This window comes from Bufo bufo, chromosome 6, assembly GCF_905171765.1.
Source record: "Bufo bufo chromosome 6, aBufBuf1.1, whole genome shotgun sequence".
NCBI lineage: Eukaryota > Metazoa > Chordata > Amphibia > Anura > Bufonidae > Bufo > Bufo bufo.
In genome coordinates this window covers 181841220-181867969 of record NC_053394.1, presented here as the reverse complement: position 1 = coordinate 181867969, position 26750 = coordinate 181841220, and the positions used below count along the sequence as shown (strand labels likewise).

Sequence of the window (26750 nt, the reverse complement as noted above, 5' to 3'; positions counted from 1 at the left end):
TAGAAAAAAATACCTAGTAGCCAAAGGCTCCTGAACTGAAAAATTTAGGAGCCAAATTAAATTTTTAGTTGCCAAATCGAAACCGAATCGAAATTTTGGTATCGTGACAACGCTACGCCGATCAGATCGGCGTAGGGTTGTTTTGATACCAAAATTTTGATTCACTTTCGTCACCATAAAAAAGTATTGCGATACTCAATATCATGCGGGGAAAAAAATAAAAAAACACCAAAAAAAGCCGTGTGCATTTCACATTTTATGAAACGTTCGGCCTATAATAGAACAGTCCTATCCTATTTTTTGGGGTGACAAAGTGACTATAAAATGGCAAATCGCATGGATTTATTTATTTCTGCTACGGCGCTCACCGCATAGGAGATATTTTTTAATAATTTAATAGTTTGGACTTTACGGACGCAGCACTATGTAATATGTTTATTTATTTATTGTTTATATATTTTATATGTAAAATTGGAAAAGGGGGGATTTAAACTTAATATTTTAGAGTACTTTCACAGTCACAGGGGTTCTATACCGGAAAAGAACTGATCAGGCATATCCCCATGCATTCTGAATGGAGAGTAATCCGTTCAGGATGTCTTCAGTTCAGTCGTTTTGACTGATCAGGCAAAAGATAAAACTGCAGCATGTTACGGTTTTATCTCCGGCCAAAAAAACTGAAGGACTTGCCGGAATGTCGGATCCGGCATTTTTCCCCATAGGAGTGTATTAGTGCCGAATCCGGCATTCAAAATACCGGAATGCCGGATCCGTCCTTCCGGTAAAAATGTGTAAAAAGATACAAGACGGATCCGTCTGTCCGCATGACGAGCAGAGAGATGGATTCATTCTTAGCAAAAGCAAAGAAGGGGCACACTTGAAAGAACAATGATGCACAATTTATTTAACCTAAAAACATATATCCCCTAAAAATATACATAAAATGCAGGCTCTATACAGATATATGACCTCTATATAGATAGGAATGAGTCCCGTATATCAATGCACCAGTCCCAGGGTGATTCCTATAGCGTTTATGTCAGCTGTTTACCGTTGAAATGAGGCCCGTGCTAATTAATAGAAAAGATGGTACATATATACCGGCTGTATAGTACTGGGAATGTGGTACATGTGTCAGTATACCACAGCCAGATATAACACTGGACATACAACACATGTACAGGTATGATGGTGAAAGCTGTGTAGCGCTTAATGCCAATGGTCGTTCCCAGTTAAAGTCCAATTAATACCGTATATGCGGCAATATTCACAGTTGGTAGCACAGCATCACTTCCAGAAGTCACCTGGTACGTTCACAATGCCATACATAGTCTGAGAGCTATAGTTTTTATTTTTTTTTGCGTGATGAGGTGACGGTTAGATTGAAACTATTTCGGGGGCATATGACTTTTTGATCGCTTGGTGTTGCACTTTGTGATGTAAGGCCTCTTTCACACTTGCGTTGTTGGGATCCGGCATGCACTTCCGTTGCCGGAGGTGCCCGCCGGATCCGGAAAAACGCAAGTGTACTGAAAGCATTTGAAGACGGAACCGTCTTCCAAATGCTTTCAGTGTTACTATGGCACCCAGGACGCTATTAAAGTCCTGGCTGCCATAGTAGGAGCGGGGAGCGGGGGAGCAATATACTTACAGTCCGTGCGGCTCCCGGGGCGCTCCAGAATGACGTCAGAGCGCCCCATGCGCATGGATGACGTGATCCATGCGATCACATGATCCATGCGCTTGGGGCGCCCTGACGTCACTCTGGAGCGCCCGGGGAGCCGCACGGACGGTAAGTATACTGCTCCCCCGCTCCCCGCTGCACTTTACCATGGCTGTCAGGACTTTAGCGTCCCGGCAGCCATGGTAACCATTCAGAAAAAGCTAAATGTCGGCTCCGGCAATGCGCCGAAACGACGTTTAGCTTAAGGCCGGATCCGGATCAATGCCTTCCAATGGGCATTAATTCCGGATCCGGCCTTGCGGCAAGTGTTCCGGATTTTTGGCCGGAGCAAAAAGCGCAGCATGCTGCGGTATTTTCTCCGGCCAAAAAACGTTCCGTTCCGGAACTGAAGACATCCTGATGCATCCTGAACGGATTTCTCTCCATTCAGAATGCATTAGGATAATCCTGATCAGGATTCTTCCGGCATAGAGCCCCGACGACGGAACTCTATGCCGGAAGACAATAACGCAGGTGTGAAAGAGCCCTAAGATGACCAAAAAAAAAAGTCTTTTTAGCACTTTTTATTTTATTTTTTTGACGGTGTTCACCTGAGGGGTTAGGTAATGTGATATTTTTATAGAGCTGGTCGATATGGACGAGGTGATACCTAATATGTCTACTTTTCCTTTTTTTTCCCTATCTTTTTACAATTTTTTTTTACTTTATTCTGGGAAAATTATGCTTTTTTTTTTTTTTACTTAAAACAAAAAATTGTTTTTAACTTTTATTTTATTTTTTCCACTTCAACGTTACAGGGTCTGATCCCTGTTTCAATGCAGCACAATACATCTGTATTGTGCTGTATTGAACTGTTAGTGTCTTACACTGTAAGATACTAACAGTTGCCTAGGAGACCCAGCCTGGGGGCTGGGCCTGTTAGACCTCCGTATATGCCGGGCCCCAAGCCTTGGAATGGCTTGGGGCTGCCATGGCAACCATCGAGTCCCCGCCACAGCAGCGCCGGAACCCGATGGATGAGGTGAGGGAGCGCAAACCTTCCATATGCTTCGGTCAGCGCTGACCACGGCATATTAGGGGTTAAATCCACCGGCATCGGCGTTATAACCGATGCTGGTGGATGCAGCAGGGATCCGGCTGTCAGTAATAGCCGGATTTCCGCCACTGATCGCGGCACCACACGGGGGGGGGAGGGGGGGAATGAAGGACCGCAGGACGAGATTGCTCATCCTGGGGCACTAAGTACCGGCCTTTTAGGACTAGCATTCTCGTCCTGGGTCCTTAACATGTTAAAGAACTGTTTCTAGGCATGCTTGATGACTGGGGAATAACCAAAGATCGAGTGCTGAAGTGTCAGATCTCAGCTGCATGGCACACACCCTGCAATTTGTAGTAAATGATGGTCTGTCAAGCCAGAGAGCTGTGATAGACATAAATTGCCATGCTAAAGAAGTACGCAAGTCATTTCCACCATTCATTAATTGCCAAGCACTGACTGAGGTGCATTCAGTCAGACCTTGGCCTTCCTAAAAACAGCCTGATTCAGGCTGTTCCAACACGGTGGAACTCCACATGATACAAAGAATGCTGGAACAGAAGCGAGCTCTTAGCATCTATGCTGGTAAACATGGAGAATATTCTTGCCCTAATGCTGATCAGTGGGAGATTGTAGCAAATCTTATTCAGACCCTCCTCCCAATAGAGGAGGTGACCCTAGAGGTTAGCCATAACGACTCAAGTGTGTCATCAGTCATTCCCTGTGTGAGAGTGCTGAAGATGCTTCAAGAGAATGAGGGGTTCACTACACGTGGCATTAAAACACTTAGGGAGGCCATGAAGGAAAGTCTCAAACGTTTTTTGAAGTATGAAGATAATATAAACGTAGTGTTGGCATGCCTTTTAGATCCTCGATTCAAACATCATACTTTCTCTTCTGATAATGTATTGGGCAAGGCTGACAGAAGATATGCATGTTCTAGAAAGGTCACATCTGGAAGAGCCTGATGCTACTAGTCTGGAAGAGCATGTAACTAGTAGTACTAGTCTGGAAGAGCATGCTACTACTACTAGTAGTAGTACTAGTCTGGAAGAGCAGGATGATGATGCAACAGAAACATACAAATTCCCAAAAAGGAAACACATGGAAAAAAAAAGCTTAAACATGGCCAAATTGATGCCATGTTTAGCGTTTTATTGGGGCCTCATGTAGAGGATTCTCTAACTTTAACAAAAGTCTGCCTTGATGATGAGCTTCACCTTTTTTGAAAGAACCAGTGATCAATAGAAAGGGCAATCCACTTGAGTGGTGGAAAGAAAAATGAGACACGCTTTAAAACCCTTTCTTCTTATGCCAGAAGATACCTTTGCTCTCCACCCTCCTGTACCTAGTGAGAGTGTTTTCAGTGAAGTGTCAGCAATCTAGGAAAGAAACAGAAGCCGTTTAACAGGAGAACATGCAGAAATGTTGTGCTTTCTGCACTTCAATGTACTACTTCTCAACTGGAAGTATTGAAGAAATTCTAAAGTTTTATATTAGTTTAGTATAGTTTTCATAAAATTTTATTTAATGTCAGTCTTAACTCACTTTTTTGTAACCTTGAAGCTGGATAGCAGGTTAACATGGCTTGGCATTCGCTGAATGATCTGGGTTGCTCCAGGAACTGGTCCTGTGTGTGGTGTACCCACCTTACCCTGTGCCCACTACCATTTCCTCTGCTACCCAAGACCAATACCCGTATGATGACTAATCATATGGACTATGTGGCTATGTGCAATTAAACATTGTTGTTCTTGTTACTTTTTGACTGATATAAAAAAAAATTGTGGTCCAATTTGTTGTATTTGACCCATATCACCATTGTTTTGCTGCAATCTCACTGGTGTGTCTCTGTATTATTTATTTACCAATGAAAAAAGAAAGATCTACAAAAAAAAGCTAAACGTTAACAATAACCATGTTCATTTAACAGTAGATGTGTAGGAATTTTTTTTTTTTTCAAAAATGAAAATGCACAGAATATCGGTATAAGTTATCGGCTATCAGCCTGAAAGTTCACAGGTTATCGGTATCGGCTCTAAAAAAATCAATAGCAGTCGATCCCTAGTCGGTAGCATAGGCAGGGTGGCCGCTGACTCCGCCGGTATCCAGGATGGTATTTTGATCGACACCATGTCCAGTATCGGCTATGAATTGGTGAGGTCTTCAGGAGTGTGGATGCGTATTTGTCTACCATTGTGCATAATGGAAAGGCCAAACAGGTATAACCAGGAGTAAGCAATGTTTTTCTGGCTTAGTTTCTCTAGAAGTGGCCAATGGATTCTCTTTTTAGCTATTATGGATGGAGCCATGTCTTGATAGGGCGCAGAACTTGCGCCAGCATATGTCACAGGGGCCTTTTCTCTCGCTGCTGTTAGGATCTTAGCTGTGTCCACGTAAAAGAGCAGGCCACATATCACATCTTGGGGGGGAAGGGGAGAGTTCGGTCAGGACGGCCTGGGTCTAAGGGATCTGTGAATTCTTTCGACAGTAACTTCCTGGGCTGCAGTTCCCCAATTAGCCCTTCAAAGACTTCAAGAGCGACTGTCCGCAGTGAGTCAGCTGACCAGGATTCAGGTAGACCCTTTATGCGGACACTGCGTTTTCTGCTTCTATTTTGCTGGTCCACTATCAAGGTCAATGCCTCATTAATGTAAGCTAAATAATACATAGATTGAGATTCAAGGGCCGCTGAATGCGCTATAATAGCAGCGCATGTATTTTCTAGCCCCTCCACTCTTGCTCCGACATGTTTGATCTCTGTTTTAATCTCAGACAATTCGGAGAGGACAGGGCGCAGGGCCTGGGTAGTGTTCGTCTTAAAGAAGGCTTTGGATGTGGCGGCTAGTTGTGGTTCACAGTGTTCACTCGTTCCACGACTAAGCTGGTCTGATTCATCCTCACTCTCGGCTGCCGTCAAGTCTCCGGGCGCCATCTTGGGAGGCCGTGGTTTGGAGCTCGAGGTCTTTTGTTGCAAGAACTTATGAATGTCTGACAAGTGTTTTTGGGGGTGTTGTGCACCAGTAGTGTCCGATCTTCAGTCCTTGCCATATTTGACCATGTCTATGCTGGTAAAAGTGATCTTTAGGCTGCTTGTAGAGACTGCTGTGGAGGAGCTCGTCTCTCATGTGTCTTCCTCCATTAGCGGTCAGGCTTCGCCCCCCCCCCTTACTCTTTACTACTCTGAGTTATACCCCACTTGCCAGGTTCACCCACTTTTGTAATCTAGAAGAAAAATTGGATTGCGCTGCAGGAGAGTATACTAGAAATAATCAAAGTCACAAAGTTATTTTCTTCCTATGTAAATCTTCAGTCAAAAGGATTCATCCATGAACATCAAACACAAACTGGGATGTAGAATTAAAACTCGCATGGTAATAAGTGTAGAAAGCCGGCTCAGCGCTGTCAAAGACCCAGGAGCTGCACACCGGGCGGATAGAATCTTGGACGAAGCATTATGGCGAAACCCGGGTCGGGCACTTTGTACCTGTTTTAATTTGCTCCAAAACTTGCGTTGTTTGTGAGTATAATAAATCCATTTTTATTCAACCTTGTGGTATATACTTCACCATTGGATGATATTTTTCTTTCCGAGACTTTGAGGAGTGTAAAGTTTGACATTCTGCCTAAGTGGTTTTTACCTGGAGATCCAGCCTGTGCTTGTGGAAATTATCCAAGATTCTATCCGCCCGTCGGGTCTGGTGAACAGCATTTGAGGTGTGCAGCTCCTGGGTCTTTGACAGCGCTGAGCCGGCTTTCTACACTTATTACCATCCGAGTTTTAATTCTACATCCCAGTTTGTGTTTGATGTTCATGGATGAATCCTTTTGACTGAAGATTTACATAGGAAGAAAATAACTTTGTGACTTTGATTATTTCTAGTATACTCTCCTGCAGCGCAATCCAATTTTTCTTCTATTTCACTGTATGGACTTTTGCTCACTTGTGTCCAGGATTTTGCAGCGCTAGAGAGTTTAATACTTGAACAGAATTTGTACCTTATTTTCCCACTTTTGTAATCTGCCCAAGCACTCACACGGTGGTGTTCTTAGCACCATGGTAGTGATGTCCCGCTGACATCATGAGGAGCTCCTGGATAATGCATGTGCTCTGGACATCTATAGATGTCGCACTGCTCAACCACTTATCTGAGCTCCAGCGTACATTTTAACAGCTCCGATTACATCATTTATGTTTTGGTTTCGCTTCTACATCGATTTGAGACTTCATTTAGCACCTTACATTTCATTTAGCACCTTACATGGCATTTTTCTGACCTCAGTGAGGCTACATGCACACGACACACGGTCAGTTTTTCATGGCCATTTTGCATCAATGTGTGCATTACATGCACACGACACACGGTCAGTTTTTCATGGCCATTTTGTATCAATGTGTGCATCCATTTTCTGGCCATATGTTCAGTTTTAATGTCAGTTTTGCATTAGTTTTTCACGTCTGTTAAAAATGACATGAAAAATGGATGAATTTGATTGGCAGTTATTTCTAGACCCACCCTTCTGAAAACACCCACAGGATGTTAGGCCCCCAGCTAAAATAATGTCCCCCATAGTGTAGGATTTTTTTTTTTTGCTGCCCCCAGCTTTAATAATGCCCCTACGTAGGCCCCCGGTAAAATAATGTCTCCCATATTGTATGAATTGTTTTACCGCCCCCAACTTAAATAATGTCCCTCATAGTGTAGGACATTTTTTTACCGCCCCCAGCTTTAATAACGCCGCCAATGTGGGGCCCCATCTTAAATAATTTCCCCCATGGTTTAAATAATGCCCCCATAGTGGCCCACAGCTGTTTTTTGTTTGGGGGGGGGGGGGGGGGGAATTTTACAGAAAAATTATGATTACTTACCGGTAATTTGATCTTCCAGAGCCCATGACAGCACCATGAGACGAAGGATCTGCCCGCACAGACATGAAAACTGCAGAATAAAAGGGCGGACAATCTCCTCCCAATTCAGTGTGATATCCAAGCATCGGAGGCAGTCAGCCAACATAATGTTAGATAGACAATAATTTTCACTTAATATCAATTTTTTATTATTATTATTATTTTTTTTTATTAATGCTACACCCGTGTGAGTATAAGAGAACCAGAAAAAAACAGCAGGGAGGGAATACAAGGTTGCTGTGATGGTCTCTGGAAAATAGAATTACCGGTAAGTAATCATCATTTTTCCCTTTGCCCATGACAGCACCACGAGAGATATACTAGAGGAAAAATCAGGGTGGGAGAGTAGAAAGAAGCACCTTTTCCCCAAAGGAAAACCCCGAAGGGGAGGTGTTCAAATCAAGCCGATAGTGTTTAAAAAAGGTTGAAGGAGAAAACCAGGTGGCTGCTCTGCAAATATCCTCCATGGGAACAGAGGATCTTTATGTCAAGGTAGAATGTGCCTTAAAGGGAGTCTGTCAAAGTTTCACCTTTTTAACCCTTCCCATAGCTTTCTAGCAGCCGTACAGTTAATAAAAACGTTACATTTATGAGCAATCCTGGACTTATAAAACCGGCAAAAAACAACTTAGTAGCATATGCAAATGAGGGCTCGCAAGTCCCCAGGGGCGGCGTTACCCTCGTAGGTGCCCAGCTAGCTCAGCCTTATCTTCGCTTCCCCCGCCCATTCTTTCCCTCTGACCGCTCATCTACCTACTTCTTGTTTCGCCGAGATCCCGCGCCTGCGCACTCAGTCCGTCGGCCGGCGCATGCGCACTGCGATGCCCATTTCTTGTACGGCATCACAGTAATTAATGCGCATGCGCCGGCTAACTGTGCGAAGCCGGCGCATGCGCATTAATTACTGTGATGCCTTACAAGGAATGGGCATCGGAGTGCGCATGCGCCGGCCGACGGAAGTCGATGGGCGGTCAGAGGGAAAGGATGGGCGGGCAGAGGGAAAGAATGGGCGGGCAGAGGGAAAGAATGGGCGGGCAGAGGGAAAGAATGGGCGGGGGAAGCCACAATAAGGCCTAGTTCACACGAACGTTTTTTTTTTGCAGGTGTACGGGCTGTTTTTTTGTGTTCCGTATACGGAACCATTCATTTCAAAGGTTCCGCAAAAAAAAACGGAATGTACTCCGTATGCATTCCGTTTCCGTATTTCCGTTGAAAGATAGAACATGTCCTATTATTGCCCGCAAATCACGTTCCGAGGCTCTATTCAAGTCATTGGGTCCGCAAAAAAAAAACGGAACACATACGGAAATGCATCCGTATGTCTTTCGTATCCGTTCCGTTTTTGCTGAACCATCTATTGAAAATTTTATGCCTAGCCCAATTTTTTCTATGTAATTACTGTATACTGTATATGCCATACGCAACAACGGACCCGTGAAAAACGAACCGCAAAACACTGAAAAAGACATACGTTCGTGAACTAGGCCTAAGGCTGAGCTAGCTGGGCACCTACGAGGGTAACCCCGCCCCATGGAACTTGTGAGCCCTCATTTGCATATGCTACTAAGTTGTTTTTTGCCGGTTTTATAAGTCCAGGATTGCTCATAAAGGTAATGTTTTTATTAACTTTACGGCTGCTAGAAAGCTATGGGAAGGGTTAAAAAGGTGAAACTTTGATGACAGACTCCCTTTAACCACCTCCCGACCGCCTAACGCAGGGATGAGTCCTGCGGGCGGCCGGGTTATTCCTCCTTGACGCATCTACGTGTCATCTCGCAAGACGCGAGATGACGCACATATTCGGCCCGTACATGCGCAGTGTGGGTCGGCAAAAGGCGCAGAAGGAGTTGGTCACCAGCCTGCCAGCCAATGATCAGCGCTGGCAGGTTGGTGACTTAAATAAACGAACCAAAAGCCACATAACACATTATATTCATAAATATAATGTGTTAAATGGCTTCTGTGCTCTCTGCTGGATCCTTTTCGTCGGTTGGTCCCAGCAGAGAGCACAAATCACAGTGAGTACACCAAGCACTACATATTTAGCCCCAGATCACCCCCCCCCCATCACCCCAATTAACCCCTTGATCACCCCTGTCAATCACTAGTGAAAGGGAAAAAAGTGATCAGTGTAAACTGTCACTTTTTTTTCCCACCAGTATTGACTGTTCGGTTTAGGTTAGTTTAGGCCCCTTTGGTAGGTAGTTAGCGTCGGTTAGTGCCCAGCCCACCGCACAGCAGTCACTGATTCGCTGATTATCGATACGCAAATCAGGATTGGTACTTTTATAGTATCTGTAAGTGATCAGAACTGATCACAGTCGGATCTATAATAGTATGTGTCACCTTAGCTCGCCCTCCACCCAAAACGCAGTGTTTGCCCGATCAGGCCTAATCGGTCTCCCACACGTGCGTTTACCCACGCCCGCCCCAGTGACAAAAAAATTATTATTATTTTTTTATCACTGCACAATCACTACACAAGCGCTGCGCCGATAAAAAAAAAATCAGTTTTGATATTTTTTATCAATCGCAGCGGCTTCCTGTACTTCGCTAGCCTCCCATTTGTAAGACAGGCTTGCTTTTTTTCTTGGGTAGTCTCAGGGAATACCCCTAAATTTAGTAGTCCAAATGTCAAACAGGGGGTATTCTTCTGAAGAGGCCTACAGGATTCTGACCCAGTCGGATGAGGAATGGGAACCCTCATCTGACTAATCCAGCGGGTCAGAATACGAACCTGTAGAAAGCAGTGGCAGTCTGACCCAAAGTTCGGACGATGAGGTTGAGGTCCCTGATACCACCAGGCGTACCCAGCCCCATGTTGCTAGACCACAGGTTGCGCAGGATCCGCTTCAAGGGCAGCAGAGTGGGGCTGGCGCTGTCGGATTACGTGGTGAGGCATACACCAGCAGCGAAACCCATCCTGGACCTAGTACCAGCATTGCCGTAGAACATGGTGAAGTGGCGAGCACCAGAAGGGCAGTTGAAGCTGGTACGGTGGCACGTGCAGTAGTTCCCCCGTCGCAGCCACCGCACAGACAGGCCCGTAGAGCCCCTAGAGTCCCTGAAGTGCTGGCAAACCCTGATTGGCAGCCCCCCAACTTCAGCCGCATCAGTACTTCCCCCCTTTCACCGCCCAGTCTGGTGTTCGGGTTGAGACAGCTCAGATTGGATCGGCACTGGGGTTTTTTGAGCTGTTCTTCACTGCGGAGCTCTTTGACTTAGTCGTGGCAGAAACAAACCGGTATGTCACTCAATTTATAGCCGCCAACGGGAAGCTTTTATGCCCAGTCTGGAAACCCGTCCAATTTTCCGAACTTAAGACTTTTCTGGGCTTTCTCCTCAACTTGGGCCTGACAAAAAAGCATGAATTGAGGTCATATTGGTCCACGAACCCAATTCATCACATGCCCATGTTCTCTGCTGCTATGTCCAGGACACGATTTGAGACCATCCTGCGTTTCCTGCACTTTAGTGATAACAGCACCTCTCGTCCCAGAGGCCACCCAGCTTTTGACCGGCTCCACAAAATTCGGCCCCGCATAGACCACTTTAACACCAAATTTGCAGATTTGTATACCCCTGAGCAAAACATCTGCATAGACGAGTCCCTGGTATGGGGTCAAATTGTATAAGCTCTGTGAAAGGGCCACAGGCTATACGCACATATTTTGTGTCTATGAGGGTAAAGATCAGACCCTGGAGCCGGTCGGTTGCCCTGACTACCTGGGGAGCAGTGGGAAGACAGTCTGGGACTTGGTGTCACCCTTATTTGGCAAGGGGTACCACCTTTATGTGGACAATTTCTACACAAGTGTGCCCCTCTTCAGGCATTTGTTCCTAGAACAGATTGGCTGCTGTGGCACCGCGCAACCTAGTCGCCGGGGCATCCCTCAACGGCTCGTTAGCACCCGTCTTGCAAGGGGGGGAGAGGGCTGCCTTGTGTAACGAAGAACTGCTCGCGGTGAAATGGAGAGACAAGCGTGACGTTTACATGCTCTCCTCCATTCACGCAGACACGACAATCCAAATTGAACTGGCAACCAGTGTCATTGAAAAGCTCCTCTCGGTCCACGACTATAATTTGCTCATGGGAGGGGTGGACTTCAATGACCAGATGTTGGCTCCTTATTTACTCTCCCGCAGGACCAGATGCTGGTATAAGAAGGTGTCTGTATACCTAATTCAATTGGCTATGTACAATAGTTTTGTTCTCTACAGTAAGGCTGGGAGAACAAGATCCTTCCTCAAATTTCAGGAAGAGATCAAAAAAAATAAAAAATCACAGGTAAGCAAAAAAGTTAATGTTCCAAAAGTTCAATAAAGTTTATAAAAGTTAATGTTCTGTTCAAATGTTATATAAAGTTAATGTTAATAAATTTATTGCGTTGCGGCCTGTTTTTTTTTTTTACCTTCTAGGTGGACCAAACGATCAACCAGCTGCAGCACTGGTGTGCATTGTGACAGAAGCGTTGCGCTGCTGTCAGATTACACAAAGACGGTGTATGCGGCGCTGCAAGACGAGATTTCTCCTATGCAGTAAAAAAGATACGTTTGCCGAGGCTTATGAGCTGAGGGGCGGTGTTCATAAGCTTTGGCAAACATTTTTTTATAAAAAAAAAATAAAAAAAATTCTGGCAATGATTTATTCATTCACATCGATTAACGTGAATGGAGAAATCGGGTTTGCCAGGGCATACGAGATGAGTGGTTTTGGATGTTGGGCGGAGCTCCTATGTCCTGGCAGACGCCTTTCCCCTCCTTTTTTTTGGCAGAGATTTTTTCATCCACATTGATCGATGCGAATGAAGAAATCTGTGCCGTTCATTTTTTCTTTCAGCCCAGAGGCTGAACGGAAAAAAAATCTCATTACCCGTATACTCAATATAAGGAGAATAGCAGAAACTCCTAATGCTGGCCATACATGTAATGATTGTGGAGACCCTCAAATGCCAGGGCAGTACAAACACCCCACAAATGACCCCATTTTGGAAAGAAGACACCTCAAGGTATTCGCTGAGGGGCATATTGAGTCCATGAAAGATTGAACTTTTTGTCTCAAGTTAGCGGAAAGGGAGACTTTGTGAAAAAAAAACTAAAAAAATAAATCAATTTCCGCTAACTTGTGCCAAAAAAAATAATCTATGAACTCGCCATGCCCCTCACGGAATACCTTGGGGTGTCTTCTTTCCAAAATGGGGTCACATGTGGGGTATTTATACTGCCCTGGCATTTTAGGGGCCCTAAAGCGTGAGAAGAAGTCTGGAATCCAAATGTCTAAAAATGCCCTCCTAAAAGGTACTCATTGGAATTTGGGCCCCTTTGCGCACCTAGGCTGCAAAAAAAAAAGTGTCACACATGTGGTATCGCCATACTCAGGAGAAGTAGGGCAATGTGCTTTGGGGTGTATTTTTACATATACCCATGCTGGGTGAGAGAAATATCTCTGTAAAATGACAACTTCGTATAAAAAAATAAAAAAAATGGGAAAAGTTGTCTTTTACAGAGATATTTATTTCACCCAGCATGGGTATATGTAAAAATACACCCCAAAACACATTGCCCTACTTCTCTCGAGTACGGCGATACCACGTGTGACACTTTTTTGCAGCCTAGGTGCGCAAAGGGGCCCAAATTCCAATGAGTACCTTGACGATTTCACAGGGCATTTTTTACACATTTGGATTCCAAACTACTTCTCACGCTTTAGGTCCCCTAAAATGCCAGGGCAGTATAAATACCCCACAAGTGACCCCATTTTGGAAAGAAGACACCCCAAGGTATTTCGTGAGGGGCATGGCGAGTTCATGTAAAATTTTATTTTTTGTCACAAGTTAGTGGAATATGAGACTTTGTAAGAAAAAAAAAATATAAAAAATCATTTTCCGCTAACTTGTGACAAAAAATAAAAACTTCCATGAACTCATTATGCCCATCAGCGAATACCTTAGGGTGTCTACTTTCCAAAATGGGGTCATTTGTGGGGTGTTTCTACTGTCTGGGCATTGTAGAACCTCAGGAAACATGACAGGTGCTCAGAAAGTCAAAGTGCGTAAATTAATTTTTTTGCACCATATAGTTTGTAAACGCCATAACTTTTACACAAACCAATTAATATACACTTATTGCATTTTTTTTTATCAAAGACATATAGAACAATAAATTTAGAGAAAAATTTATATAGAAATGTAGTTTTATTTGAAAATTTTTACAACAGAAAGTGAAAAATGAATTTTTTGGGCAAAAATTACGGTCAATTTTGATTAATATCAAAAAAAGTTAAAATGTCAGCAGCAATGAAATACCATCAAATGAAAGCTCTATTAGTGAGAAGAAAAGGAGGTAAAATTAATTTGGGTGGTAAGTTGTATGACCGAGCAATAAACCGTGAAAGTAGTGTAGTGCAGAATTGTAAAAAGTGGTCTGGTCATTAAGGGGGTTTAAACTAGGGGAGCTGAGGTGATTAAAGGGATTCTGTCACCTTGTTTTAGCTTATAGAGCTCCAGACATGCATGGCTAGATCGCCACTAGCATGTCCGCAATATACCTGTCCCATAAAGCTGTGTCCTTTTATTATGCTTAAAAAATGATTTTATAGATATGTAAAATGACCCTGGTAAGGAGCTATACTAACCTTCTTGGAGCCCAGCCACGTCCCCTGTGAAGGAGCCCAACATATCTATAAAATAATTTTTTAAACACAATAAAAGGACACAGCGTTATGGGACAGGTATATTGCGGACATGCTAGTGGCGATCTAGCCGTGCATGTCCGCAGCTCTATAAGCTAAAACAAGGTGACAGAATCCCTTTAAAACCCAACGCAGGAGACAACCCGGATGCAAGATAAGGGCTCTTTCACACCTGCGTTCTCTTCTTCCGGCATAGAGTTCCGTCATCGGGGCTCTATGCCGGAAGAATCCTGATCAGTTGTATCCTAATGCATTCTGAATGGAGTGAAATCCATTCAGGATGCATCAGGAGGTCTTCAGTTCCGGAACGGAACGTTTTTTGGCCGGAGAAAATACCGCAGCATGCTGCGCTTTTTGCTCCGGCCAAAAATCCTGAAGACTTGCCGCAAGGCCGGATCCGGAATTAATGCCCATTGAAAGGCATTGATCCGGACTTAAGCTAAACGTCGTTTCGGCGCATTGCCGGATCCGACGTTTAGCTTTTTCTGAATGGTTACCATGGCTGCCGGGACGCTAAAGTCCTGGCAGCCATGGTAAAGTGTAGTGGGGAGCGGGGGAGCAGCATACTTACCGTCCGTGCGGCTCCCGGGGCGCTCCAGAGTGACGTCAGGGCGCCCCAAGCGCAGGGATCACGTGATCGCATGGCACGTCATCCATGCGCATGGGGCGCTCTGACGTCATTCTGGAGCGCCCCGGGAGCCGCGCGGACTGTAAGTATACCGCTTCCCCGCTCCTACTATGGCAACCAGGACTTTAATAGCGTCCTGGCTGCCATAGTAACACTGAAAGCATTTTCAAGACGGATCCGTCGTCAAATGCTTTCAGTACACTTGCGTTTTTCCGGATCCGGCGTGTAATTCCGGCAAGTGGAGTACACGCCGGATCCGGACAACGCAAGTGTGAAAGAGGCCTTAGACAAAGATATGGCAGAAACTAGCCACCTAGCAATAGAACTTTTGGTGGCCCCTTAACCTTATTCACTCCTTGAAAGAGTACAAAGACTGAAGATCTTTTAAACAGTGTAGGAAGAACAATTTCCTGGGACCTATGAAATTTGGAAACGACTTTTGGAAGAAAACCTGGATCTGGGCGTATCAAAACTTTATCTTCTAAAATAGTCGTATATGGAGGACTTATGGAAATAGCCTGAATTTCATTAATCCTACAAGCAGATGTTAAAGCTATTAGAAGACATAACTTCAATGTGAGACACTTAATGGAGATGGACTCTAAAGGTTCAAATGGAGGCTGAGTTAGGGCCTTAAACTATGCTTAAATCCCAAGGAGGAGGTCTATTGGAAGTTGTTGGGGTGGATCTGGCCACTGCTCTAAAGAACCTGGACACCATTGCGGACCCTGCTATGTCCTGGTCAAACAAAGCTGAGAGGGCCGAAACCTGTACTTTTAAAGGTACTACCTGCTAGTCCTAGATCTAGTCCCTTCTCAAGGAACTCTATTATTAAATGAATTGGAGCAGAAGAGGAGATGTCATTAACTTGGATCTGAGCAAAGTCCAAGAACTTTTGCCAAACTGTAGCATAAATATCCACTGTTACTTTTTTCCTACTCTTAAGAAGGGTAGAGTGTCAGAGAATCCCTTCCTACCTAGCAAGTACCTTTCAAGTTCCAGGCCGTTAAATGGAGATTTTTTTAATGTCCGGGTGAAAAACTGGACCTTGGGTCAATAGGCTCCAGATCTCTGGAAGAACCCAAGGGTCCGAGACCGACATGATCCGGAGCCACGTGAACCAAGACCTTTTCGGCCAATACAGGGCAATGAGGATAACCCTCGCCCCATCTTCCCTGATTTTCTTTAAGACACAAGGAATCAAGGGGAGAGGAGGAAAAGCATAGGCTAGGGGAAAATTCCAGTTCTGGAGGAAGGCATCTATCCCACAAGGGGATCCTGCCGGATCTAGGGAGAAGAATCTCTGGACCTTCCTGTTCTGGTAAGTAGCCAAGAGGTCGATGTCTGGCTGTCCCCAGAGGGCCGTTATTTTTTTGAAAATAGATTGGTCTAGAGTCCATTCGCCCTGAGAGAAAAAAATGGCGACTCAGAAAGTCTGCCTGTACATTTTCCACGCCTCTGATATGTACTGCTGAGATCGATGCACACCCTTTCTCTGCCAATAAGAAGATTCTCTGGGCTTCCTGCTTTAGAATTTTGCACCTTGTGCCTCCCTGCTTGTTCAGATACGAGACTACTGTTTTGTTGTCCGTCATAATCCTAAGGTCTTTTCTACTTATTCTTGGAAGGACAGAACTCATCGCTAGGCGTACAGCAGTTAGCTCTTTTATGTTGGAGGATCCCCTTTCCTGGATATCCCTCCAATGACTCTGAAGGGAGATTTCCTGAATATGAGCACCCCACCCCTAGGGGCTTGCATCTGTAGTTAAACATATCAGGTCTTCCAGTTTCCATGGGACTCCCTGAATCAAATTCTTCCTCTCCAACCACCACGTCAAGCTCTGGAGAGTGTGGTTCGATATTGTTATCTTTGCATCTAGGGAGTCGTTCTTCTCCCAGAATGACAGGATTTCCCACTGGAGACCCCTTAAGTGGAGTTGCGCCCATCTTACTGCAGGAATGCATGATGTGAGGGACCACAGAATAGACATTCCATTCCTCATTGTGATTATCGGGTTTCTGATCAGATCCTTGACTTTCTTCTGGATAAGGATTACTTTTTCCTGTGGCAGAAAACATCTCTGGCAGGAGGAATCTAATATCAGTCCCAAAAAAGACTGTCTTCTGGTGGGATAAGGTCTTGATTTTTCCAGATTTAAAATCCAGCCCAATTTGTCCAGAATTTCTGGCACTGCTGCTCCGCAGGCTTCTTCTGTTCCCCCTACCATCAGAAAATCGTCCAGATATAGTATGAAATATTTTCTCCCTTATATGAGCTGCCATTTCTGCAATTATTTTTGTAAATACTCTCGGAGCCATGGACAGGCCAAACAAGGGAGCCTGAAACTTAAAATGTCGTAACTGACCACCTATTCTCACTGCGACCCTTAGGAATTTTTGATGCCCTGGAAAGATTGGAACGTGATAATATGCATCTTTGAGATTGATTTTATAGTTTCCATTTTGAACTTTTTTATCTGAAGGAACCGGTTCAATTTCTTTAGGTTTATTATTGTCCTGAAAGACCCATCCGTTTTTTTCACTAAAAACAGGGGAGAGTAAAACCCCTCGCCTTCCGCCCTTGCTACTGCCACTAAAACTTATTTTTTGACAAATTTTAGGGTACTTTCACACTTGCGGCAGAGGATTCTGGCAGGCAGTTCCGTCGCCGGCAATCCGGACGCAAACGAATGCATTTGTCAGATGGATCTGGATGCGGATGCGTGTGACAAATGCATTGCAATACCGGATTCGTCTTTACGGTTGTCATCTGAAAAAACGGATCCGGTATTTATTTTTTTCACAGATTTAAAGGTCTGCGCATAAGCGGACCGGAAGAATGTATCAGTCAATGCGAAAATTTAAATGCCGGATCCGGCACTCATACATTTGAATGGAAATTAATGCCGCATTCCGGCAAGTGTTCAGGATTTTTGGCCGGAGAGAAATCTGCAGCATGCTGCGGTATTTTCTCTGGACAAAAAACTTAAAGGGCTTCTGTCATCCCACTAAACAGATTATTTTTTTTTTGTGTACTTATAATCCCTATCATGCGATTTTGCTATACCTTATGTTATTAATAATTTTCGTTCAGTAGATTTTGCTAAAAACTTACTTTTATAATATGCTAATTACCTTTCTACCAGCAAGTAGGGCGTCTACTTGCTGGTAGCAGCCACAGAAAACCGCCCCCTCCTCTTGTTGATTGACAGGGCCAGCCGCGATCTCCTCCTCCGGCCAGCATTTCAAAAATCGCGCGCCTGTGTTGATTCGGCGCAGGCGCTCTGAGATAAGGAGGCTCGCCTCCTCAGCACTCCCTCAGTGCGCCTGCGCCGATGACGTCTTCTCTTTCGGTGAAGTCATCGGCGCAGGCGCACTGAGGGGGTGCTGAGGAGCCGAGCCTCCTTATCTCAGAGCGCCTGCGCCAAATCAACACAGGCGCACGATTTTTGAAATGCTGACAGGGCTGGCCGGAGGAGGAGAGACGGTTAAACCTATTTTTGGAGGAGAAGGAACTCTGAAACCCCAGAAATTTTCTCTTTTTATCGGCAGCTTTATCTAATAAGTCATCCAGAGTTGGTCCAAAAAGGTACTCCCCTTCACAAGGGACACCACATTGGGTTGAAGGGAAAACGCCAACCCAATTTTTTAGCCAGAGTGCTCTACGGGCAGAGTTAGACAAAGCGGCAGATCTGGCTGCCAGTCTAACAGAATCAGCTGAGGCGTCCGCCAAGAAGTCAGCTGCTTTTTTTATAGTTGGCAAGGATGCTAAAATCTCTTCCCTGGGAGATGTTTTTCAATTGATAATCTAGTTCAGAGAGCCAAACTACAAGAGACCGGGCCGTACATGTAGAAGTTATACTCGGTCTGAATGAAGAAGTAGATGCCTCCCATGCTCCCTTTTAACCTGTTCCGGACACATGACGTACCGGTACGGCATGTTGTCCCGGTACTTAAGGACACATGACATACTGGTACGTCATGTGTATTTCCGATCACTGCCGCCCAGCGGTGATCGGAACAGGGTGCCTGCTCAAATCATTGAGCAGGCACCTTGGGTCAATGCGCAGGGGCGGTTTGCGGCATTTTATGGCGCGGCAGCAGTGCCATCGGGTCCCCGTGGGGCTGTAGGGGGGACCCGATGGCATGGAAGGCAGCGCGATGCCATCCTGAGGCATCGGCGCTACCTTCCTGTGACGAGCCTGTGAGATCCAGCCCCCTGGATCTCACAGGCCGGAAGCTGTATGTGTAATACACACTGTATTACTCATACAGCCAATGCATTCCAATGCAGAAATATTGGAATGCATTGTAAAGGATTAGACCCCCAAAAGTTTCTTGTAAACTACAGAATAAGGGCCATAAATATTGAGTTTTGTTTGGCTGTTAACCCTTGCTTTGTAACTGGAAAAAAAATATTAAAATGGAAAATCTGCCAAAAAAGTTAAATTTTGAAATTGGATCTCTATTTTCCATTAATTCTTGTGGAACACCTAAAGGGTTAACAACGTTTGTAAAATCCGTTTTGAATACCTTGAGGGGTGTAGTTTCTAGAATGGGGTCATTTTTGGGTGGTTTCTATTATGTAAGCCTCACAAAGTGACTTCAGACCTGAACTGGTCCTTAAAAAGTTGGTTTTAGAAAATTTCTGAGAAATTCCAAGATTTAATTCTAAACTTCTAAGCCTTGTAACATCCCCCAAAAATAAAATGTCATTCCCAAAATGATCCTAACATGAAGTAGACATAGGGGGAATGTAAAGTAATAACTATTTTTGGAGGTATTACTATGTATTATAGAAGTAGAGAAATTGAAACTTAGAAATTTGCTAATTTTTTCAAATGTTTGGCAAATTTGGTATTTTTTTATAAATAAAAATGTTTTTTTTTTTTTTTTTTTTTACTTCATACTGTCTGGAATCAGGAACTATACTGCCCATACTTTATGGGACAACAATTTGCTATGAGAGATCACCATGTGCAGTGCAGCTTGCAGGCAGGGCCAGGGCCGCAGAAGACATAGACAGACAGTACAACCTTTATTTATGACACCCGGACCGTTAGGGTCTCTCACTCCTCTTCTCCCACCTTGGCTTGGACACTGACTGCTGAATGACTTTGCCCGCCTCGCTCCTGTGCTCGGCCAATATCTGATTCCGACATCAGACGTCGGTGGGCGGATACCTGAATATAGAATTGAGAAGCCAGGGGCAGGAAGTAATATGTTATGCACGGTATGCATATCACGATGCAGACAGCCAGACCCAGATTTAGAGGCGGTCAGCGCACATGTGACCGCTCCTATGACGTTATCAAATATCGTCATATCGCTATTTCTTAATACCGCTGTATATCGTTGCCACCGGTATATCAGCCGTCTCCCTTCTCTCTTCCTGCTTGCTGCTGCTATGCCATAGACATCAGCAGCAAGATAGATGGCACGTGCGCACTTCGCGCTCCATCTCCTCATACAGCTGATCAGCAGGGTGTCGGACTCCCGCCGATCTGATATTGATGACCCTTCCTGAGGATAGGTCATCAATATTAAAAGCCTGCAGAACCTCTTTAATTACTTGTGGCTATCATATCCCTTTTTATTGTTCCTTAGATTTCTCTAAGAATGCATGGATTCATGTTAACACCTCACTTTAGAGGTCTCCTGCTATATAATTTCAGTTACCTAGAGACTCAATTTTATGGACACAACTTTTTGTCTTTAGTACTTTGCTAGTGCCAAACCACCCATCTTTGCTGAAAGTAAAGTGTATTTGATGGACTCTACATCTACAATCCCATATGGCTTCAGATAGAAGATGAAAAAGGGAAATATACAATAAAGAATACTTTACATAAACATGGCTGTTTAAACCTCTCACCTGATAACAGGTAGGGCTTGTGGTTATCCTTCATGGCATCCTTGTATAGATCCTTGTGACCTTCTACATACTCCCACTCCTCCTTGGAGAAATAGACAGTAACATCCTGATACCTTACAGAAACCTGACAAAGATAATCATATAATCACTATCCAAACACTGACTCTTGGTGTTACCATATAATGTCCATCAATTCCTCACCTCTCCAGTCAGCAGCTCAATGATCTTCTTGGCGAGTTCAAGGATCTTCTGCCCACTGTTCCTCCCATGGATCTGTGAGTGAGGATTTATAATGGGGATCTCAGTGCTCCAACCTTCTGACAAACAAGGCAGCCTGCTGTGATTCACAGGATCACTACACTTAGGGCCATATTCCTAAAATAGAAGAAAGACTAAGGTTTATGATACCAGATGCTGGGTGACTTTATTCCATATTTGGTAACTTTTAGAAAAGGAAATCCAGTATACTTGAACAAAGACACTTTAAAGTGCATATTTTTTTTACCTATACTCACCCCCACCCCCTTATACAGAACATGCCCCAAACCTGTGGCATGTAAATCACAAGTTGTATATATGATCCCTTTTCAGACATCCCAAAATGGATAAACAAAACCAGGCTCCCTAGGCAAAAACAATTCATACACCAGGCCATCAAACTAAAAATACAGACCCCAGAGTAGACCCCCTTTATACAAGTACATACGCCCAGCCCTTCGTACAGCCCTCATGCTACACTATCCTCCTGTACAGACAGCAAACAAGACCATTATTCCATAAATTTGGCAACTCAGCTATGCCCATCCCAGCTCACCCCTCTGCTCCCAGTGATAATTGGAATCAGACCATTGTCTGTGGTGGCACCTGGGAGTAGAGAAAGGACCAGCTGTACGGACAGGGCACCTGGGAGATCTGACACGCAATCAAGCTTGCTTTATTTCCAGAATCTCTCTCTAGCCATGTATACTGAGCCCATGGGATATCATTCCCAGAATCTCTCTGCAGCCATGTATACTGAGCCCATGGGATATCATTTCCAGAATCTCTCTGCAGCCATGTATACTGAGCCCATGGGATATCATTCCCAGAATCTCTCTGCAGCCATATATACTGAGCCCATGGGATATCATTCCAGAATCTCTCTGCAGCCATATATACTGAGCCCATGGGATATCATTCCAGAATCTCTCTGCAGCCATGTATACTGAGCCCATGGGATATCATTCCCAGAATCTCTCTGCAGCCATGTATACTGAGCCCATGGGATATCATTCCAGAATCTCTCTGCAGCCATGTATACTGAGCCCATGGGATATCATTCCCAGAATCTCTCTGCAGCCATGTATACTGATTCCATGGGATATCATTCCCAGAATCTCTCTGCAGCCATGTATACTGATTCCATGGGATATCATTCCCAGAATCTCTCTGCAGCCATGTATAGGAGGCTCATGGGATATCATTCCAGAATCTCTCTGCAGCCATGTATACTGATTCCATGGGATATCATTCCCAGAATCTCTCTGCAGCCATGTATACTGAGCCCATGGGATATCATTCCCAGAATCTCTCTGCAGCCATGTATACTGAGCCCATGGGATATCATTCCCAGAATCTCTCTGCAGCCATGTATACTGAGCCCATGGGATATCATTCCCAGAATCTCTCTGCAGCCATGTATACTGAGCCCATGGGATATCATTCCCAGAATCTCTCTGCAGCCATGTATACTGAGCCCATGGGATATCATTCCCAGAATCTCTCTGCAGCCATGTATACTGAGCCCATGGGATATCATTCCCAGAATCTCTCTGCAGCCATGTATACTGAGCCCATGGGATATCATTCCCAGAATCTCTCTGCAGCCATGTATACTGAGCCCATGGGATATCATTCCCAGAATCTCTCTGCAGCCATGTATACTGAGCCCATGGGATATCATTCCCAGAATCTCTCTGCAGCCATGTATACTGAGCCCATGGGATATCATTCCCAGAATCTCTCTGCAGCCATGTATACTGAGCCCATGGGATATCATTCCCAGAATCTCTCTGCAGCCATGTATACTGAGCCCATGGGATATCATTCCAGAATCTCTCTGCAGCCATGTATACTGAGCCCATGGGATATCATTCCAGAATCTCTCTGCAGCCATGTATACTGAGCCCATGGGATATCATTCCCAGAATCTCTCTGCAGCCATGTATACTGATTCCATGGGATATCATTCCCAGAATCTCTCTGCAGCCATGTATAGGAGGCTCATGGGATATCATTCCCAGAATCTCTCTGCAGCCATGTATAGGAGGCTCATGGGATATCATTCAAGGAATATCTCACCTCTCCAGTCAGCAGGTAGATAATTTCCAGGGTAAGGTTTAGCATTCGGTTAGTCGTGTGTCTCCAATCTTCAGCCATGCTCAGACCTATGGGGAAGACATAGGCGATATGGACACATATTGCAGCTGTATTCTTTTCACTGAGACTGAAAAATTCGCCGCCTGTCCTTGAGAATTCATAACTTCTTAATAACATGCATAAACTTCTCCGCTCCAGTACACACCAAATCAGCAAACCGCTTGCGTCTTTCCCGCTGTAACCCGCCAGCCTCTGTCTTCTTTCTGTTCTGTATAACTGGCCAACGAGTCTGGACTGTAGCGAATAGAATGGAGTCGCTCCTGGTAGGTATGACGTCATGGGAAGAGGCGGGGTCTGGTCATCCATGGGGCGGGGCCTTTAGGATTTGCCCGAGAATCTTCAGAGCAGGTGGTTGGAGAGTGGAGCAGATGCTGCAGGTCGCTGTACGGATGGGAGCAAGGGTTGTTATTTTTACTTGGGGGCCTTTGTGCGGCGGCTGAAAGGAGGAGGAATGATCTTTGTACTGGAGACTATGTGAGAAGGGGGTGATATTAACATTTTACTGTATGCTGGAGGGACTGAAGACAGGGGAAATGATGTAGTTTACATGGCACTTTCTTGGAGGGGCTGAAGGCAGGTTAGTGCTATAAATTGGTATCTATGATAATTAACGGCGGTCACCATTTGTTAATTACCGCAGTATTTTAGTGACGTTGGTGCCGCTTCTACCATGGGATGGTCTGAAGCCCATGAGGCAGTATAATGGTGCAGGTGGTCATGATAACATCATTACAAACTCCTCCGCGGAACAACGTGGTCACTTGCATACATCAATACTCAGCCTGTGACCTGGCACAGGAGCTTGGGGTGATGTCATTGCGACCGCCTGCACTAGGAAGCGCCTGCATCGCAGACTGATACAGGGGAGTATAATGTTTGTGTTTTTGTGTAGAGAACATTATCTATGGGGGCATTATATATGGGGTAAGAGCAGTGAGACTATGGAACTCTCTGCCTGAGGAGGTGGTGATGGTGACTACAATAAAGGAATTCAAGAGGGGCCTGGACGTACTTCTGGAGTGTAATAATTGTAACAGGGGTTTGCTGGCGCCCCCTAGTGTCTTTGGGGTCCCTAAACCTAGTTAACTCACTATGCCTGACAGGCGGATCCTGAGCCTCCGCTATCTGGTAGCTGGGGTACATGTCTGCGGCAGTGCCTCCACCCAGTGGAGCATCTGGGGTAGGGATGTGGGGTCCCACTGGGAACATACTTGGTGCAATGAGACTGACACAGCCTAACTGGAATTAACTTTATATAGCACGTAGCAAATGAACCAATATACATAGGAAAATACAATAGAGTAACACCGATAACAATGAAATGTGGATTTTTCCTCACCCACCCACCAGCACACCTGCATCCCACCCCCTTATCTTCGCCCTAGTGGCCGTTGGTGCACATAGGAGAGTTGGGGCCCTTATAAGTCCTGCTCCGCAGGGTCACTGAAGCAGCCTGAGCTGTATAATGTCCGTCACTGGACCTCAGAGTCTTTACTGTGAGTGAGGAGACAGGTGCCCTGTGGTGATACAGGGAGAGGTTTGACTTACCCTCACAACACCATTAACCAGGCCAGTCCGCAGCAATCTCCTCTCACAGGATTCACCAGACGTCTGGACTCAGTGCTTGTCTTTGCCAGCAGGTCCCTCTCTCAGCAGGTGTGATCTTGGGTGAAGCAAGTTCTCTCAGCAAGGTTGAATCTCTGTGCTGCAGTCTCTCACAACTAGACACATGTCCTTTCTCTGGCTGAGCATGTCGTAACCTCTAGAAATCTTCCAGGACCTCCCTCCTCAGAGCTGTGCAGGAAGTATCCTAACAGGACCTGCGATGATGCCACAATCATGTGACTGATTTCAGCAGGTCATGTGATCAATGCTCAATGTTCTATTAACAGCATACTGAGTCCATCTGCCATCTACTGGGCATTTCACATAATGCAGCCCGTGTAACTTCACAGGGTTACATAATATTACAGGCTATAGTTACTAGAGAGGGGTCGTTGATCCAGGGAGATATTCTGATTGGAGTCGGGAAGGAATTTTTTTCCCCCTTAAGTGTGGAAAATTGGCTTCTACCTCACTTTTTTTTTTTTGCCTTCCTCTACAGGGGCAGAGCATTATCTATTGGGGCATTATACTACAGGGGAAGAGCATTATCTATGGGGGCATTATACTACAGGGGCAGAGCATTATATGGGGGGCATTATACTAGAGGGGGAGAGCATTATATCTATGGAGGATTATACCACAGGTGGACAGCATTATATATGGGGCATTATACTAGAGGGGGAGAGCTTTATATATTGGGGCATTATACCAAAGGGAGAGAGCTTTATATGGGGGCATTATACTACATGGGGAGCATTACATAAGGGGGCCTTAAACTAGAGAGCATTTTATAAATCGGGCCATTATAATAATGGAGGGGAGCGCATTGTACTATTGTGGGACAACATTATATATACAGGAGCATTACATTACAGGGGAGATGATTATACTAGAGAGGAAACTGTAACAGACCGTTTCAGCAGACAAGGGGTTAAAATCAGTTTAGGCGATAAGCCCCTTTCTGAGAGACAGGCACAGCTACTGCAGAACACCAACTCCCGAACTGGATACAAAATAGCACTCCAAACTGGAACCTCATGAATAGCTGCTAGCAGACGAACAGGGATCAGCTTACACTTCTGGCAATCTGTCTTCTAACAGCATACAGCGAATCCCCCCAATAACGAGACAAGGCTCCGTGTTGCGGGTTAAGCAGTGGTCTGACTGTACTTCACGTAAAGCCTCTTTTATTCATAAACCACAAACATAGTACTGCCCACAGGGGTTTGAAATACAACCAATCAGTAATTAACAACACATACAATGTAACTACAGCAACCAATCGTTCACGCCCCCAGAGGACCAGAATGAAGACTGTGACATAGGACAACATATCCCCACAATGCATCATGGTTTCCTCCTCTCTGTCCAGACAACCTGAAGAGCAATCCAATTATCTCTGAGGACAAAGGGAGATCGCCAATACACATGTGAGGACAACAGAACAGACATCACCATTTTAAACACACAATGGCACAATAGAAACACACCCGCATATTCCTCCCAAGCTGACAAGTTACACTTATTATAAATTGTTACAACTTTGTGAGTTTACATTGGCCATACATATAACTTACATTAATTCAAACAGTATAACTTTGTGACAAACCTATCCAAAATTGCAAGAGGCCATCAGCCAGTCCTCTCCAAAACCCAGTGGCGAGGTTGGTTTCACCACACATCTCCCCCCCCCCCCAGGGAAGACTAACCAGATACCTGACCTCACGCCGGTCGGTACCGGAGTTAGTCTGGCAGCCCACCCACAACCAAATACTGGACCTGTTGACTTTAGTAGCCTGTCTCTGTCCAGTGAGTCTACCAAGGTTATGTTGGAAGCTGGTACTCCCAGTCTCTGTGTTGCTCCCTGGCTTGGAGTGGAGGTTGCTTTGTGGGCAGGGATCAGC

The 26750-nt window shown here is 45.0% G+C and overlaps 1 protein-coding gene across 2 annotated transcripts in view; it reads right to left on the bottom strand.

Annotated features, from left to right (window-relative positions):
- LOC121005330 (zinc finger protein 2 homolog) overlaps window positions 1-23500 on the bottom strand; it is a 28909-nt gene extending 5409 nt beyond the window's left edge. The window contains exons 1-4 of one of the 2 annotated variants that reach the window (XM_040437993.1): window positions 23387-23500; window positions 23164-23249; window positions 21025-21198; window positions 20824-20947 (exon numbers count right to left, since the gene is read on the bottom strand). In XM_040437993.1, coding sequence (XP_040293927.1) covers window positions 20824-20947; window positions 21025-21198; window positions 23164-23241 — 376 coding nt within the window. In that variant the 5' untranslated portion in view covers window positions 23242-23249; window positions 23387-23500. Of the gene's footprint in view, window positions 1-20823; window positions 20948-21024; window positions 21199-23163 lie in introns of both variants that reach the window. The other variant, XM_040437992.1, reaches the window with a different exon arrangement.
- Window positions 23501-26750: the final 3250 nt, after the last annotated feature.